Here is a 19162-nt window from a genome sequence, read left to right as displayed (position 1 = left end):
AGCTTCTACTTCAAACTCAGGTTCCCTAATGGGATATTTAGCCTGTAGCAAAACCCTCAACACAATACATACATCCAGTAAACACAGATTAGCTTCGAAAAAGAAACAATGCAACAAAAAGCGCAGTCAAAATGAATGAATTAAAGGCTCTAAATGATAAAAAGTAAAAACACATGGGCGCCATGGTGAGAATATTCGTCTACTCTACAGTATTTTATAAATCATGCATGATTGCCTTTGTTCTCTTAGCTGAGGCTGATGCTAACTGACGTGCTCTTCTGTATCATAAACAGTGAGGCCTCGCTCTCTCTGGTGGGAGCCGATTGTGTGAAAGCAGCTTAGGAAGATGAAGCCGGTAGCTGGGAGGGTGAAATTGTGATTCTATACAGTACGGCGGGTTCTGTGAGAGGAGACGGCTGCTTCAGAGCAAACAAGACGTGATAGTGCCGGTGGATTCGCTGCAGAATAACTGTCTCTACGACTCTCTGCGGGGAACTGTGTGTTCTTTAACTTTTAACAATTCTCTCAATGCTGCAAATCAAGAAATAGCTTCTGCATGTTCCCCTCAGAGATGCTTCCCATACACATGTTCCAGTCTGCATTTATATTTATATTTTGTATTTGTTTAGCTGAGGATCCCAACCGCAGTCTAGTTGGTGTCAGTGTCTTGCTCATAGACACAAACTCTATTTTCTTTTAGCAGGAATTGACATTTCTGTTACAGGAATATCTTTCCCAGCCTCAGGGAGGATGACTCTGCCTTTATTTTGTTGTAAAATGCTGTGAAATATCATTTCATTTGGAAATACTGCGGAAAAAATGACAAATTGAATCCTCAGAGAATAAAAAGCTTCTTATTTTGGTCTGTTTCACGCTTTGGGAGGTATAATTCTCATTATGTAAGTAATCTAAAAATGTAAGTTAGGAACAATGTTTACATCCATGTTTTTAATGATATCCCGAGGTCAGTGTACCTGCATAATTTAGTCAGGTTTATTTTTAGAGCTATTTTACTTGCCTCAGTCTCATACTGTATGAATCTTCCTCAGAGTACAAAGCAGAAAGTTTGTATTATTATTTAAATGTCGTATCGTATATCGTAATGTGTCGTATTGTATTGTGTCGTATCGCATCGTGTCGTATCGTATCCTGTTGTTCCACAACTAGTTCCACAACTTAACTGGAACTGGACTGTTGCCAAGCAACCCAAACATTCCTCTGCACTCTACAGGTGACCACAGATCAGCTGTTTTTTATCATATACATTTATGTGTTTGTTTTAATTGATCATCAACCAGTGAAGTAAGAGTCTGCTGTGTGATTCAGAGGTACCAGCTTGATTAATGTAGACATACCTGGTATTTTATAAAATTTTATGGGTTTTTTTATTCAATAAAAAATGGAATGCCTTGTCCAATCAGATTACTTTGTTGGAACGGTTGTTTAATGAACTGTATCATATCGAACCATATTGTATCATATTGAATTGACCTTAAGTGCTAGCTAAGTTAATTAGCACCTTAACTTGAAGGAGTTTTCGTTGATCTAAACTGCGAGTGAGGTCTTCCACAGTTTATAATCCATGTCCAACCTCTCTTCTCCAGTTTTTGCTTAAGGAATATGCCCCCCCCCCCCCCAACTTTGAGGAAAACTGCCGTTGGACTTGCACATTCCATATGCACACCGTTACGGCATCTGAAAGCTTTTCAGTCCTCCTGTACCTAGTTACGGTTGCTAATGTATCGTCATCGGCCGTTCAAAGGGGGGGCTTAGTGAAGGGTCAATTGTGTCGTTTAGTTGTGTTTACAAAGTCTGTGGATGAAAGTTCACAATCACCAAGGTGGACTTTCACCACCTTAAAATAAACATACATATGGATACAATTATGCTTGGACAGACGACCTGTTCAAGTGTATTTTAAGGTTTATTCTTGGTATTCTTTTATCTTTCTTTAAACGTCTAATTTTTAACATTAAGTTTGGTGGGAGTCATTGTGCAGCCATGTGACCATCAGAGCTAATTACGCCCGTGACTTCAGTATGTGTGTCTAAAGGCGACGTCTGTCACATTGGGGACTTCCTGTGTGTCTTCGTCATGTTTTATCAGCTGCTTGATGTGTCAAACGGTTTCATCACAGCTGATTCGGAGCAACGCCTCATTCATGTCGACGCTGAACGGCCATTTGCGATCGCTCGGGCTGATTTGTTGTGATTGTCTGTTTGTGTTGGAGGTTTGATGCTGACAGGGGGAGACGTCTCCTTCACCTCCTTCCCTTCATTCCCCCCTTCTCCTTCCCTTAAAGGTCCCTCCTCCTCTCCCTAATACCACAATCACAGTTTGTCTCTTTTTCTCTCTGCCCTAATCCTTCCTTCTCCCCCTCCCTCCCTCCTTTCCTCTCTATCTTCCTCCCTCTCCTAATTAAGCACTCCCTCTCTCTGTTTCCCCTCCAAATCTGTTCTCTACCTCTTTTCCCTCCCTCTTTTCCTGCCTAATCCCTGTTCCTTTTTTTTCCCACCCTCCCTCCCTCCCTCCTTCCCTCCTTCCTTCCTCGGTCCTTGTTCTCCCTGACAACACACTGGGTTATGTAATATGCGTCTCTGGGTATTAGTTATGCAAATTCATACGTTTTTATTTACGTGATTTTTCTCTCTCTCCCTTCCCTCCTCATCCCTCCTTTCCTTTTCTCTTTTTTCCTCTTCTCCCTCCTCTCATTTTCCCTCCTTCTTCCCTTTTCCCTCTTTCCTCCTTTTCCTCTCCACCGCGCTCCCAATAATCTTATTTCACTTCCCCTCTCTCCTCCCTCCTCTCTCTCTCTCCCTCCATCCATCACTTCCTCTCACATCTCCCTCCTCCCTCTCTTTTTTTTCTCCCTCCCTCCTTCCTCCAGCCACCAGCGGTCTAGAGGCGGAGAGCGGCAGGCGCGGCGGCAGCAGCAGCAACAGCAGCCACGGCGAAGGCAACCACAGCAGCAGCAGCATCATCAGCGGCGGCGGTGGAGGAGGAGGCGGCGGCGCGGCCCACTTCAGGTCTCCATGGCAACAGAGCGTGAACGTGTTCGGCTCGTGGAGCAGGCCGGAGTGTGTCGAGGAGCTGCACCAGCAGGCGCAGCTCAACCTCCAGAGCCTGCTGCAAGGTAAGGGTGGATGGAGAGGAAGGGAGGATGGATGGAGCGTGTGTGTGGGCGAGAGTGTGTGTGTGTGTTTTGAGTGGGTGGGAAAGGCGTGGAGGCAGAAGCGGAGGCGGATGGAAAAGTGTTTACATGCATGTGTGGCGGAGGACTGCGCTGAAATGGGTGTGTGTCCGCCGCCTGAAAAGTGTGTGTGTGTTAGCATGCAGATATGCTGCGTGAGAGGGTGTGTGTGTGTGTGTTTGATTTCCACTGCTATCTGCTGTTTATATTGCACTAACGTGTGTGTGTGTGTGTGTGTGTGTGTGTGTGTGTGCATGTAACCTCAAAGGGACACAGCTGTTGGTGTGTGTTGGATTCACCTTGCAGCGTTGTTATTTAAGGTAGTAGTTTTTCTGCATGTGTGTTGGGTTGGATGAGCACTGTTGATATGTGTGATTAGATGTGTGTGTGTGTGTTGAGTGATATTTCTGCAGTGTGTGTGTTTGTGTGTAAAAAAAGGGGCGTTCAAAGACGTCTGTTTACATTTCAGTTGGCAGTCAGAGGTTGTAACTCTGCCTTGTTATTGTTTTTTAAGGTGGATCGTCTTTATTCTGGGTTTAATATCAGTCTCGTGTTTGTATTGTTCTGTGTGTGTGTGTGTGTGTGTCAAGTGTGTGTGTGTAAATTAGCACTCAAGGGATCTGGGGTTTCCTATGTTCTCAGGTAAAACTGTCTCCTCTCTCTCTCTCTCTCTCTGTGACTCATGCTGTCTTGCCCTTTGCCCGACTCCTCCGAATAAACCATCTTTACGGTTTTCAGCTGAATGAACGACAGGCGGAGGATGTTTGAATGACAGCTGTGAGCAAACACCTGAGGGGATGAATGAATGAAGTTTGTGTCTTTACATTGTGTTGAGTTTGGAGTTACTTTGTATCTAGCAGTCCCTAACCTGTAGGGCGCTCAGACCAAAACCTATTTGTTACTAAAGATGAGATAAGTCTTAAAAAATGAGTCACAAATATATTGCTTCATTTATAAATCATTTATCAGTCAATTCCAAATCTGCTGGGAATTGTAGTTTTTTAACAGACGCGACTCAAACTGCAGTTAATAGTGCAACTGTTGGGATCTATTTTCAGCTGTGGATGAATACACAATTGGTGCGCTAGTTTGTAATGACTTTTAATAGGCCTTGTGAGTATTAACAGTATTTTGTATATGAGGAATTAAATGAAAACAACCGTTTAAAGCTGCAACAATTGTTCAACAAATCGATGAGCTGTCATTATCAAATAAATCATCAACTGTTTTTATTGATAATCATTCATTTTAGAAGATAGAAACTGTCAGTATCCTGCTTCTTAAATGGGAATATTGGATTCTTCATTTGTCATCTGTTAAGTCTTCTTAGACTTTGGGAAACACTGAGCAACATTTTTCACTGTTGATTTACATTTTCTAGAAAATGGGGAAAATAATCAAGAGATTAATGGACAATGAAAATAATAGTTTTTTTCTGCCATTATTTTGCTAAGGTGCAAAAACGTAGCTTAGCTTAGCTGTATATAACTTAACAAGCCAAAAGTCCAAGGGGGCTGGGGTATGTGTCTGAAATAATTCCTATTATGGCAAGTTTTTTCCCCCTTAACTCCAGCAGCTGCACAGGACCTAAGCCCTTTAAAAACCTCAGGAAAACCCTCAACTTCATTTTTAGTTGTTATTTAATGTGTACAGTTATAATGTCTTGACTTACTCCAGTGTAAAACATTGAGATAGTGGAGATTGAATGGAAATGACTGATGTTTGCTAAGGTGCTAAAACTCATGTTTGCAGTGCGACTAAGCCTTATAGTTTGTGGTATGTGTACAAAACTATTTCGTCCACTCCATACTCCAGCAGCTGCACAGGACCTAAACCCTCTAAAAACCTAAAGAAAACCCTGAAATCCATTTTTAGTTATTAAATGTGAAAGATGATGATTCGTCGGCGCGCTGCCGTGTAAAACAGTGAAGAAAGTAATATTTTCTCGCCCACCAACTGGGGAAATTGACTGGAAATGACTGATTACAAGGTTTTTTCCTTCCATTGTTTTGCTAAGGTGCTGAAACCCGCCGTATGAAAAGTAAATAACAAGGCAAAAGTTAAAGGGAGCTTTGGTATGTGTGTAAAGTCATTCCTGTTTTGTCTGATTTAAATCCCAGCAGCCACACAGGACCTCTGAAAACCTCAAGAAAACCCTGAACTCCATTTCTATTTGTTATTAAATGTGTAAAATGATGAATCATCGACATACTGCATTGTAAAACAGTAAAGAAAATAATCATCTCTCGCACCACAACAGTGGAAATTCAAAGGAAATGACTGATTCCAGGTTTATTTCTACCACTATAAGGCGCTCAGACATTATTTGCTAAGGTGCACACAATCGTACTTGCAGTGCAACTAAGCTGTATGACAATAAAATAACGTGCCAAAAGTCCAGTGAGGCTGTGGTATGCTTGTAAAATAAAAAGCTGCACAGGACCTCTGAAAAACCTTAAGAAAGGCCTAAATAACATTTTTAGTTGTTGTACTAAATGCTAATGCTAGATGCTAAAAAGTAAAGTTGAAAAAAGTTGGCTGCACATTAAGCTAGTATAGTCCACATACTGTAACTATTGATGCTACATGTTTACAACAGTTAACAAAAGGACTAGACTGAAAGAAACCTGATGTAAACACTGCGCTCCTGTTATGTTAGCTTTATGGCTAACTAGCTTGTCGACTGAACCATAAATATCAGGCTGACATCTTGTCATCAAACTCCATCAGTACCAGCTCATGAATATGTGAGCAGGCTTTCCCTTTCTGCTCTCCCTGTGCTGAAACCAGTTATTTAAGTGAGTGTCCACGCTCTGTTTAACGGCTCTTCGCAGTAATGAGCATGGAAGGCTCATGAGCGGCACATCGTATCGTCGGATGCTACGTCGGCGTTTTAAAGTAGTGGAACGAATTCATCGTTGGTTATGATGTTTTCAAAAGAGACCAGACTTATTCTTTAATTCAGAATTCTCTTTGTTGTGATCACTTGTTGATTTTCTTCCAAACAACTTACAACAATTTATGTGTTTAATCCCAGAAAGATGGAGTTGTTTTTCTTCACTTCCTCTTCCTGCCTGTATAGACAGAACTATGGCTCATACAATACACAGTATCCTGCCTCCTACATCTTTGTCTCCTTTCTCTTTCTCTCCACTGTCTTCATTCTTTGTGTGTGTGTGTGTGTGTGTGTGTGTTTCTGTGTGTATTAAGCCAGTTATTGTCTCAGACATTCTGGCATCTTGTGTACAATAAAAAGAAGATGGATGAAAACAGTCGTGGGAGGACAAAACGTGTGTATGTGTGTGTGTGTTCATTCATCTTTTCTGCTCATTTCTGTCGCTTTCTGTGTGTGTCTTCGCTTCATACACCCGTGTCCGTTCCTGTTGTGTGTGTGTGTCCATCTGTTTGTGTGTGTGTGTGTGTGTGTTATATAACACCGTAGCACCCAGCTGCACTCCCGCTCTGTCCACCAGCATCGCTCTCCTCTGGCCTCAGCGCGGTTAAATATTCATACTCCCCTGCTCCTCACACTCTGTCCTCCATATTTATGAAGCCGGCTGTCGTGCTTGCTGTTAAGACGGATCTGCGGCGTTTTCTTCCGAGATTCAGCCGCCCCCCCCGCCCGCAGTGAGATGTGTGCGAGATTCATTTCACTGTTGCTGCTAAGTGGGTAACAGTGAAATCCAGCCAGTGTTCCCACCATAGCATGATTAGCATATGAGGGATGTTTTCTTTTCGTCCTGATTGGGTTCCTTTTGTGTGCAAATTTGATTTAATGAGCAGATTTGATTTGAACTGTAAGTCTTCAATTATAATTAGGCTCATGGTAATTTTGACCACTTTAATTCAACAGGTCCTTTAAAACTAAATGATAGAATATGTTGCTTGTCGGACTGGGGGAACTTTTTCATGGAACAGTTGGAGGACCCGCCCCCGCTGCAGGAAGTTCGAACCATTGTAGTTTTTAGGACGCCAATCAGAGGGACTTTTTAAGCTTCTACTTTAGAGTTCGTACCTGGACTTGTTATGAAGACTTGGTTACAGTTGCCTCCCAGCCTTGATTCCAATTTTTCCCAGGGGCAACCTGTGGTATTGCAGCAAAAAGTTCCCCCACCGCCCAAACAAAATTGTCCCCATTGGCCACCATAATCAAAAGACACTGATTACAGGACATATAGACCTGCACACAACAACTATTGACTCTTACTATCATGATGATTTGTTCCATGGAGGTTTTATGTTTGTATAACTCTCCTTGAGTTGAGGAAATTGTTTTAAGATTGGATGACAACATCGCAACATTAAATCTTTGGCTTGACCAGGAACTTGAAGCTTACTAAGGCCTAAATCTCCAACCAGGATTCTATGCAATGTGGCGTTCAGTATCTCGCCCAAGCACACTTGGACATGTGTCTGTAGCAGTCAGGGATCAAACCACCAACCTTTAGATTAAGAAACGATCAACTCTACCACTGAGCCACAGCCGCCCCAAAACTTACACTGATTGGTCGAATATGCGCCAATGTTGCACTTGCGGCTGCCATCTTTGAAAACCAGTGTAACAGCTCCAACGGTGGCCTTAAAAATGGACTAAAACCAATGAGCTTTGGCTACAGCATCCTCCATCTTGTTCTTTTTATTCTATGTATGAGACGTTGCTACAACAACCATTGTCTGTGTTATGTCAGGGTAGCATTCCCATTGGTGGTGCGAATACAGAAAGGTCCTTGAAGGTATATAATTCTCTGGGGAGCTTCCCAATGGGGCGATCCTTCCAGGCGTCATCAGAACTGTTTGGTCTGAAAATGCCAAACAGTATTCATAGTATGGATATCATGTTTCTGTTTTCCATCAATACCTTTATTTTATAAAGTGACAGTTGGCTGTAGTATCTTAGAGAGGACCAAAGCTTATTGTTTTCCCATAATGTGCAACTGTTTTATCCCAATATATTGTTAGCATCAGTACATGTTTATTTTCAAACAGCTAGATTTGAACATTATCAGTGCATTACAGCTGAAGCTCAAGATTTATAACATAGAGTTCTGCACAGTTTGTGATCAAACGTTTTGGTTTTAAATGTTAAAATATTCATACGCCGCCCCTTGGTAGCACTGTATTTTTATAATCTAAGCTCAGTATTTGGTTCTCTACTGAAGGCGGATATATTGATGAGTATACACGGGTTGACAATAGGAAGATTTGCACTTATTTCTTAATGCTTCCAGCTGTCACTGGCCTGCATATTTATGAAGCTCCCTCCTCCTCTGCAGACAGATTTACAGCAGCCAGTGTATATTTCATTGTCTGCAGTCCATCAATCATCAGCAAAATAATCAGATTGTTCTTTCACATTAACAGTGAACTTTGTATTCGAAGTTGAGCTCATCCAAACCAGACTGTTTGTAGACACCATCCTCTGTTACTTAACAACAATCCATTATTAAGGCTCAAGCAGTCACACTTCACCGCCTCCTCAAAACTCTAACATTTTCATTCACATTGTTTTAAGTGTTGGTACAAATATTAATAACAGATTTACAAGTTAATTTTACTTCAAAATGGTCCTTGTTTTATTTATTAGGAGGATATATTCCAAATAAAGTAATTAGTAGTTTTAATTATTCGCTTTTCCATGAACATTAAACTGATTACATTTTCTATTTATTGGGCCTTGTGTACATCTTTATTGGAGTTCCTTGGTCCTCCTGGCAGCTCACGTTGGCCTGATTCCCGCTGAAGACACTTTGATGTTGGTTTGTTTTGGCAGCTTAAGATTTGACCTCTAATTGTTGACCCTTATTTAACGCTGTCATCATAATACGTTGCTGTGTTTTCATGATTTATAGCACTTAACATATTGTTCTGATACGTGACTGCATTTTGCATTTCAAGAAGTCATGTTGGACGGAAGAATGTTTTTATTTAGTGACGAAGAAGAGCCGAGTCATGGCAGGTGACAGATGCTAACATGTAGCATCTTAACATGAACAAACTGTTAATTGGAATCCATTTATTATATTTCTTCTCTACATTTTACATTCTTTCAGATTTTCATTCTAGTGTCATACATACTCTACTCTTCCACCAATGAAGGGTAATCAAAAGTAGAGTAAAGACCTTGTTGAAGATTCCTACTCTCTCCATATTGGAAAGTTAGCGTTGGAACAGCTGAATTATATTTTATTCCCTGTTTGCTAATGAGAAGGCGGACAGGACGGTTGCCTAACAAGCGGTTTGTAAGATTAGGGAAAAACTTTTTGGAGTTTGAAGGATGAGACGGGTTTCTTATCACTAGTGGTGTAGATCTTCCTCTGAGGTTGCATAAATAAAGAATAATCCACTAACTCAGAGCTACATAAGGACACTTTGGGTGCTGTCTGGTAGAATTTGAGCTTCAATATCAATGAATCAAATAGAACATTGGCAAAGTGTGGACATTGTCAGTATGCCAATTTTGAGGCTTAAAATGTTGGAATTAGACTTTGTAATTTATACTCCTGTAATAGTAATTCTTGCAATATCAAGGTTTATTGACAGAACATGGTGAGGAGCTCTCTGTAAGAAAACCCAAACACCAAGCAGACGTCTTAAAGTGGAGAGCTGTCCGAGAGCTTCGTCAGAGAGTCTGATCGTTGAAGAGGTTTGGATCCATATTCACACTCTCAGTGTCGACAAACAGCCCTTAACTGTCATCTAAGCTGCTGGTGGTCACACTGCAGCCGGAGGGCCTGAGATAACAACATATGACTGAGTGTTATTTGTGATGTAAAGCCGTGTATGAAAGGGAAAGGGAAAGTTCTAGATAGATGGCCAGAAGTATGCGGTATGGGATTGTTGAACATCTCATTCCATTGGCATCGTTGTCTTGATATAACAGCTCCACCATTTTTAAAGGCTTTCTTTCTGAGTTATGAACATGGCTGCAGGAATTTGGTCCCATTTAGCCACCAGCATTAGTGAAGTTGGGTGATCATGCCTGGCTCACAGTCTGTGTTCCAGCTCATGCTACAGGTGTTGGATGTCTAGTCAAGTTCTCTCACACCAAGCTACTTCATTATGCACCTCACTCTGTGCTTAAAGGCATCTTGAGACAGGTAGGGAAATTGCCCTCCACAGAAAATGACAGACAACAAGTTTCCCAACAAGTGACGTGTCAATGTTAAAGTTACAAAGCCCTATAGCGGAAGTAGTAATTATTTCAGGATCAAAGGAGGAAGTTAGTTGCCATTATTGAAGGGGGAGTGAGTCCAGTTGGACAGATCATTGAGCAAAGTATATTTTTAGCCATCGCCACGAATGTCCCGTAACGCAATTTGTTATTGTCGCCAAGACAAAGAAGGTCCTCTAACCTTTCATAAGTAATTATTTTACCCAACCTGAGCTTACTCAAACCTGGCAATGTTTGCTTTAACCAAACTTTAGCTTAAGGTTTGTTATGTCAAAAGGAGCAGTTACAAATGATGTCTTCTTACCAATGGGGGGGTCAGACTAGAAAACTCATCTGTGGCGTCCTAAGGAGAAGTTACAAATGATGTATTTAGTCTTTTTTTGAATTTGGAGGATCTGTTGTATCTAAAATGTCATTGTATTCCGTCAACATAAAGGGCCCAGACCATGTGAAACTTACCCAGAACAAATGTGCACAGACGTTTACCACGGGTTTGGGGCTGTATAGTGTATCATCAGATTAAGTTGAGGACTTCTTAATGTCGAGTTTTATGGCTGTAGATTCTGTTTCATGGCTTTACACTTAAGGCTTGAATACATTTTCAATGGAGGTCAATGGTGTCGTTGTGGCTAATAAGACTTAACTGTGTGCTCTGTTTTTACGAAACTCGAGGCCAGAATTAGACTGCAGCACATGCACTAGCACAATTCACTTATTCATTCTATTTGCACCATTTATTTCCTTCTTCTCCCTCTCTGTGGATCAGTACGTTATCCTACCATATCTTATCTTATGCGGCAGCTCTCTCCCCAGTACTTTAAGTGCCACTGCTGCAACCTTTCCTCACTGTGGGCAAAGCAAGGTGATGTGATAAAACAACCCAACTTTATAATGTCACAGTTACCCTTTATGGCGTCAGAGGACGTCTGAGTCGATGCCCACTGCGATACAAGTTTCCCCGTCTGAACTAACTTCACTGTTATATATCACAGCAGCTCCTTAATTGTGTCAGAGGAGGTCTGAGTCAATGCTATCTACACAGGATGGTAAGGTTTGGCTGTGGTCAATATACATTACTGAACAGGGGATACTGCTGGAGGAGCAGTTCCACTTACATCCTAAACACTTTAACAATAAGACTTAAGCTCCAATTAATTCTTTACAGATTGATAATGAACATTATTAGCATTGGATAGACATTTTCCATGATAGAAGTATTAGCTTATATGTAGGCTGGTTTCCCATGAAATCAAAGTAGATGTTTCAGCTCTTTTGTCAGATGTATCTTGCGGTGATTGTCAGCCGTATGCTCGTATCTGGCCCAACAATGGCAAAACAATGAGTGTTCTAGGTATTCTTTGTGGTATTGTTTAATGTCCTTGAAAACACAAAGCAAGTTGATAACTCTTCCTGCACTCATTTTGCGTCAAATTAATTGCTTTCAGGTATAAAGTCTGCCAATGGGGTGGATGGTAACTCTCTAGGGACTTGGCTTGGGAACCGGAGGGTGGCTGGTTCAACTCCTGAACTATGGATTTGGAGCAGTTCCCCTCCTGGGCACTGTCGAGGTGTCCTTGAGCATGTTTGTGTAGCATGTTTGTGCTAATAACAGAGTGAAAAACATTGAATTTCCTCTCAGGGATTAATAAAGTATACCTTTATTCTACCTTCTTCTAATTACCAACCCGAGTTCAGGACCTCAAGCTAGCTAGCACGTTAGCATCCCATACTTGCTATCCCATTTACTTTATCTTGGATTTTCAATTGCCCCGATTTTGGTCAATTTTGAAGGTGGCTGCTTTTCTGCTAATCAGTATCAATGGCAAGTCCTCAGTAGTATCTGTTATACAGGAAACATAATATGGGGAATCCATTACTGTTCTTCTAGTCGTTTCAAGGCAGCTTTGACCCAATGAAATATCTTCTAATCCTGAGACCCAGACGGCCCGCCTACTAGACAAATACTGTACTGTTCATTTAAATTGCATTTTAATGCAAATTTGTTAACGCAGCATTTTATTTGGGCAGGCGTTTAGCGTTTCTGGCCCAAATTGGCTCGTGAACAGAGAGCTCAGACGAGTCCTTGTTGTCACACTGAATCCAGCCTGAAGCTCTGCCTTTGACAGTGAAGGGAGCCCTTTATAGAGGATTTATACAACGTTTGAACTGTTATTACTGAGTGACCTTTAAAACATGGAAGTCTGTTTGTTTTTGAGCCCCTAAATGTTGCCTTCTCTCGCCTGCGAATGAGTAAGTTTGGCTGATCCATCACTCTCTTTCTCCTTTTCCATTTCTCTCTCTGTGTAGAGTTTTCGTTTGAGCGACATCGCCGAGAATCAGTCAAGACAAACTCGTCTGTCTTGTTTCTTTCCTTTGGGGTCTTTTAGAGAAGTTTCTTAAACACAGGCTGAAGTGTGACACACTTAAATGCTATGATCAGGGGACATTTGCATTTAAGCCACCCTACCAAAACCTCAGCTGAACCTCACTGATGATCAAACACAGGCTGAGGTGGCAGCAGCCTGGAGGTAAGAGGAGACGGCTCGTGACTCAAAAAGTCGCCGCTTTGAATCTGTTTGGTGGTTTAGAAACTGAAAAGCTCGTGACATGAAGGAAAGACCTGACAAGCTGGGTCAGGATGTCCTTGAGCAAAGCACTCAGTAGAAGTTGGGCTGTCGCAGTGCAATGACATTTACTCATTCTGATTGTTCATCCCAGTGTAAAAAACAGTGTTTAAGCTCAGTATCTTTTTACTTTCCTGTAACAAGTCGGACTGATTGTGCTGTAGAAGATGTTTGGACTAGACAATGACATTTAATTTATTTACTGGTTCCAGCTTTTTAAATGTAAGGAGTTGGGGGCAGCTGTGGTTCAGAGGTAGAGCATGCTGTCCTCAAAATGAAGACCGTTTGGTTTGGTCCCAAGGTGTTCTTGGGCAACACCCTGAACCCCAAATTGTTCCTTGTCCCAAATTTCGCAGTAGAGTAAAGAGCTTTGAGTGGTTTGAAAGCTTGAAAGGCTCAATAAAAGTGCAATCCATTGACCATTTGTTGCTTTTCTTTGCCAACTATGATTGTAAATCTTTGGGTCCAAGTCTTTGGGTTTTGTACAGTTCTCAAGATTAAAAATCTCTTTTTCAAGAGTGTCCTGGCCGACACAGGCAGCAGCAGCACATTAACAAAGTTCTGACCAACAGTGAGCAGCCACACATATGAACATATACAGGATACATGACTATAATACAATAAAATACATGAAACAAGTGAAACCAGTCAAACTTTAAATCGACCTCAATCATAAATATATCAAGCAGAACATCTACAGCCAGATGTGTCTGCCTCCAAGTTATTAAAGGTCCCCTTAAAAACAAAGTTCCTTTAGTTTCAGGTCTTTTTGTAATCCCTTCCATCTAAAGGGAGCAGCACATTTGGTTCGGATCGCTTTCTTACCTGCAGCGAACCAAATTCTAGTCCGCTTGGAAGCGAACTGAGACCCCCGTTTTTAGGCGGACCAGAGTTTGTTTGTTTGGTCCCCACCAAAGTTCAAGATTGCTTTAACACCACCCCGAACAGACCGGACTCTCGCACCAGGGTTCGGTTCAAACGGACCAAACAGCTCAGGTATGAAAGCACCCTTAAACGCCTTTTTTCCCAGTTCAGTTCCGACCTTTGGGACAGACAATATGAAAAGGTCCTGGGGGCGAAGGTTGTAAGACGAGAACGCAGTTTGAAGACGTCACTTTGGACTTGGGGAATGATAAAGCATTGTCAGTTGGAGCCCTAGTTTAGACAGATTTTGTGTTCCCTTGTTTCTTTGTCAGTTCATCATGTCGTCCGTAGTGATACCCGTGTTTGCCGATGGATTACTTTGGACTCTTCAGTTGGACCTTTTGTTGGATGTTGTAACCTTGACTCAGTAAGACTTTTCTTTTGCCATTTTGTTGAATAAATAACATTGTCTGCACCTGGGTCCTTTACCGCTTTGTTAACAGTGAATCGTGACAGATTTTAAATGAGTCCGAGGCTGTCCCATTGTGGATGCCAAAGTGGAAGCCTCTGGCAATAAAAAAAAACACTGGTGGTCTGGCGTAAAATTCTGTGGCATCCTCAAGTCAAGGTAATCAAATGCTTAGTAATGTGAATATTACGGTTGATCATCAGAGCGGAGGATCAATGAATGGCTGCTGTGAAAGAAAACCAGCTCTTATTAGGCTGGTTCCTAGAAACTGGATGGATGATGGATACTCAGACCTGGGACATAATTTAATATAAGGCTTATTTTAGAGGAACAGATACTTAGACAAACTGAATCAGCTATCTGATGCATTTATAGTAGATGCTACTTGAAATAGTAGATTAGTCAGTAGATAAAGCAAAAAGGCAAATTAACTTCTGTGTCAACCTTTTAGCTAAATGCAGCATTATGTGGTTACTAAGAGACGTCTGCAGTCCCTCAAGCTTGGAGAGCTCAATGTAAAAACACACGACTTAGAGAATGTCTTCACTCTGTGTACCGAACTATAACAAACAACAGGTAGTCATCTGCGAACATATGCTGGAAAAGTGACAAGAATTACAGCCAAACAGAGAAAGAGACCCGTAATTGGATCAGAACCCTCCTTGCGGTTTCTAATGACCGACATAAACTAGGCCGCTAACCGCCAAGTGTGTCCTTCTAGGTCACAACACGGTACATTCTTACAAACACCGGCCTCCTTTTCCCCGTAATGGATTGATCAATTGTGCATGTTAAATCACAAGGACAAAGACATGCGTGTGCACACAAACACACACATTTATGCATCCGTGGCGGCGTGCACAAAGTGTACACAGACAAACAAGCGCTGTTGGTGCGGTGAAAGAGGGGTATTGTTAACTTCTGTCTCCCCCCTTCGTCTTGATGGAGGGGGGAAGAAAGGGTGACCCAAATTTGACACGACTGGGGCGCATATTGTCAAGGACGGGTGGGCTTATCTGTGAATGGGTGCACTGTACACACACAAACACACACAAAGATGCAGATACATGCACAAAAACACAAGTTGTTGCATGAAAGTTTTTCATTTTTCACACATTTTGGTGTAAAACGTAGACACACACATTTATGCACTCACAACACAAACACCTAAATGAGTGATAGACGTGCACACCTACACACAAACACACACAATATACAGGTTAGTGATGCATGAGTGCTCGGCCTGCTTGTCTGCACATAGGAAGGGGGTGGGGTGGGTCGGGGTTTAATGCTCTGTGTGTGTGTGTGTATGCATTAGTGGGAGTGACCGGCATACCTTTACACCCCGCGCACCAATAGCCTCCCTCCTCCCCCTCCCCGGTTCTCCCACCCTGCAGTCATGTATCCGAGCTGCGCTCAGCAGAGCCCGGCTGCTATCTGAAGCGTGGATCTACAACTGTTTACCTTCCCTCTGCTTCCGCTTTAGTGCCGCTGCTTTCAGGACTCAGTGAACACGTCCACAGCGTGTGTGTGTGTGTGTGTGTGTTTGCAAACTTAAACTGGAGGAGCATGAGTTGTTTGATTTGAGTGATTCTGCAGGCTGCATGGTGAGGCATTAACCTGGCAGGGGTGGAGGAAGAACCCAGATACTTAACGTGAGTAAAACAGCAGAATGTGGAGTCCTTGATTTAGGATGTAACTTGTGTGAAGAAGAGGAGCTGTTATCAGGAACTAACTAAGCAATCAGCAGCTGTGATAGTCCGGTTATATTGTGATTTGATCATTGCTAGTTTTGATGCATCATATTGAAAGAAGTAAAATGTTGCAGCAGAAGATATGCAGTCAGAACAGACATATCTGCATGTTTAAATTGTGCAGTCCCTGCATTTTGTCGTTTGCACACAACCTTTATTTAAAAATTGTTTTGGAAAGTTGATTTTTTTTCAAAAGATTTTCACAAAACTTCCATGTACTAGTCTAAAATGTAGGTGATGCGAGGCAGGTTTATTTATAGACCCAGCGTTCATACATCGAGAAATTCAAAGTGCTGAAAACGGAGCTTTCAAAACACTCAGTTAAAAACCAAAAACAATAAATCAACAAACTTAACAAGACAAATTTACAGTGTATAAAATCATTCTGATTTAGTGTGAGGGATAGAACTGAATATGCACATTTGAAAAACTGCGTTTTGAGAGAGAGTCAGTGTTACGGATGTGGGGTGGGAGGGAGTTCCGGAGGTGGGGGGCAGAGCAGCAGAAGGCTCTAGACCCCGTGGTGGTCAGGCGGGCGAATGGAAGAACAGTGCAACAGAATTTGCTTAAGGGCCCGATCAGACAGAGCGTGTTTTACAGCTTACCGCACTGCCTTTTTTGTTGAAGCCTACTGTTAAAAAAAGTTTTTCTAACCACCGAACCATAGCTGTGATTAACCTAACCGTTATATTGTCTACTGACAGAAAGCCCGCCTCTTCTTTCATCCAATTGGACAATCGCTTTTCTGCTTTGAGCTGAAGTTTTTTCAAAGCGAGGCACTCGGAGCGTTTCCTCAAAAACGCGAGGCGCTCTGCAACGCAAAAGCAGCGCGCAAAAAGCATCCCTCTCATTGCTAAAACGCATTCTGTCTGATCGAGCCCTCAGTCAACTTTTTCTTTCATTATAACTCATCACTTATAATTAACCTCAGTAAACTGTTACAGGACTGTAACAAGTGTCTGGGTATTAATTTACATTCCTTGTGAAAAAAACATGCAAATCATGAAATCAAAAGATTTTCTTGTTAAGCTTGTTTAAGCTGTCAAACAAAATATAGTATATATTTTATATATATGTATAAAGTATGTTTGGTCCCTTAAGAAGAAGTATTATTGTAAAAATACTTAAGTACCTAAAAACTGCACCTGAGAACACTTGAGAGCGTGCTGCTTTATTATGATTTTGTAGCATCGAAGTTTGTTGATTCTGATAATTTATTATGGATTTATTGATAATAGTTATTTATAAAAGCTTTATTATACTGTAAAAGTTTTAATGTTGCACAGAGTAGCAATTGACTGAAACTAGCAGTAACGTTTGGATTGTATCGGCTCTTTGTTTCATTGCTCGTCTTGGATCGTAAGGTGGTGATGTAACTTTAGGACTCCTGCGTGTCCTCCTTAAACACCACTTTTTATGTTGTTTATGTTCCTCTGTAAAGAATAGTTTTACATTTTATAATGTGCGTTCAAAGCTGCAATAATTACAGCTTGTATCACCCTGTACGGGCATAAATTCACATTTTAACAGCGCAGATTAAACAACCGAGATACAACAGGATAATTAGCGAGCTTTAGGGGTGCTGGTAGGCGTGTTTCCCCCTCGCTTGCAGTCTGAACTAATTCCCCTGCTGGCTGCAGCTCTGTTACTGAACACACAGACATGAGGCTGCGTTAGTCGTCTCATCACAGCTGGTAAGAAGGAGAAGCTCAGCACCAAAATGATGCGCTACATCTTTAAAGATAAAAGGGGGGTTTCTGCAGCCAAATGGCAACACAAATGTTTCCTTTGTAATAAATCTGATCCTCAAAGAGCTTATCAAACTTACTCAATCTACATGTTAGAGTTTGTTGTATTGACTCAATAAGGATGTTTTCCGAGGCAGGAATCTTTGATTATCAGAAACATGTTCGGCCCTTTTTTCTTCTTCAAAACAGGAAACTTCAGAGGCGTCTGTTCCCCTGTTACTGCTGGTAGTTATGGCAGCAAGTTAGTTTCTTCTTCTTCTTCTTCTACACCCACTTTTTTTTAACCATTTCCCCTCCAATAGTTCTCCTCGTCTTTCATACTTCTTCTCCGCCCACGTCTTCTTCTTCTGCAGTTTCTTCTGTTTCTGACACAAACTTCTTCCTAATCATCCTCCTCAGACTGACGCCCTCCTCCTGCTCATTCCTCTGTCTTTTCATCTCTCATTAATCCGCACTTTCTCTCCTCAGTTCTGCTTCTTTGCAGTTTATCCTCTTTTGACCTCCTTCCTCTTCTTTTATGTAACTTCTCTTCATCTACCAATTTAGTTCCGTCTCTCTAATTATCTCTTATTTTCCTTGAAATGATTTCTCTGCTACATCATCTTCATCTGCGTCTCCATAACTTCTCCTCATGCTCTTCGTCTTCGTCTTCATCAGTCTGTTTCCCCCCCCCGTGTCGTCGGACTCTTGCTGACTCCTCTCTTCTGTTGGCCGCTGCAGCCTGGATGAGGCCTAACCAGCTGATCCTGCTGTTTCTGCATGCAGCACTCAGGCAGTTTAGAATCAATTATTTTTAACACTTAACGCTGGCTGTGAAATATGCTTCTATAAAATAACCAGGGACAGTTTTTCCTTAAAGTAAGCACTCTGAGAGGGAAACGTTTAATAGCTTCCTGAGGAATTAAAAAACTTCTCACTTTGTCGTGTTGTCAGTAATATTTACGGCCAAACTGCAGAAGAAGAATATTGTTCCAAGCAGAAACATCTCCTCAGTCTGCCGTTGTGCATTTTATTAAATAAGATTGGTTTGAGTGGTTAGTGTTGCCGCCTCACAGCTAAAAAGTTCCTGGTTCGAATCCTGGTTCAAAGACGTAGTGGGTCATGTCCGTCTCCACAGTCCAAAGACATGCTCGTAAGGCGACTCTAAATTTCCTGTAGGTGTGTGTGTGATTGTGAAAGGTTGTCTGTCTTTATGTGTCAACCCTGTGATTGACAAGCGACCAGTCCAGGTGTAACCCCGCCTCTCGCCCAATGACAGTGGAGATAGGTTCCAGCCCCTCTGCGACTCTGATCAGCATAAGCGGTATAAATGATGGATGGATGTTTCCAACTGGTGGCCCTC

The 19162-nt window shown here is 41.8% G+C and overlaps 1 protein-coding gene across 1 annotated transcript in view; it reads left to right on the top strand.

Annotated features, from left to right (window-relative positions):
• The window catches only part of nhsl2 (NHS-like 2), a 132189-nt gene that overhangs the window by 80144 nt on the left and 32883 nt on the right, over nucleotides 1–19162 (top strand). Inside the window, exon 2 of the mRNA XM_069671738.1 lies at nucleotides 2888–3133. Coding sequence (XP_069527839.1) covers nucleotides 2888–3133 — 246 coding nt within the window. The remainder of the gene's footprint in view (nucleotides 1–2887; nucleotides 3134–19162) is intronic.

The sequence above is a fragment of the Semicossyphus pulcher genome, unplaced genomic scaffold (genome assembly GCF_022749685.1).
Source record: "Semicossyphus pulcher isolate SPU_LCO1_2020_fin unplaced genomic scaffold, fSemPul1.0.p SCAF_21, whole genome shotgun sequence".
Classification (NCBI taxonomy): Eukaryota; Metazoa; Chordata; class Actinopteri; order Labriformes; family Labridae; genus Semicossyphus; species Semicossyphus pulcher.
The sequence above is the reverse complement of the archived record's forward strand: the minus strand, read 5'-3'. Positions and strand labels throughout refer to the sequence as shown.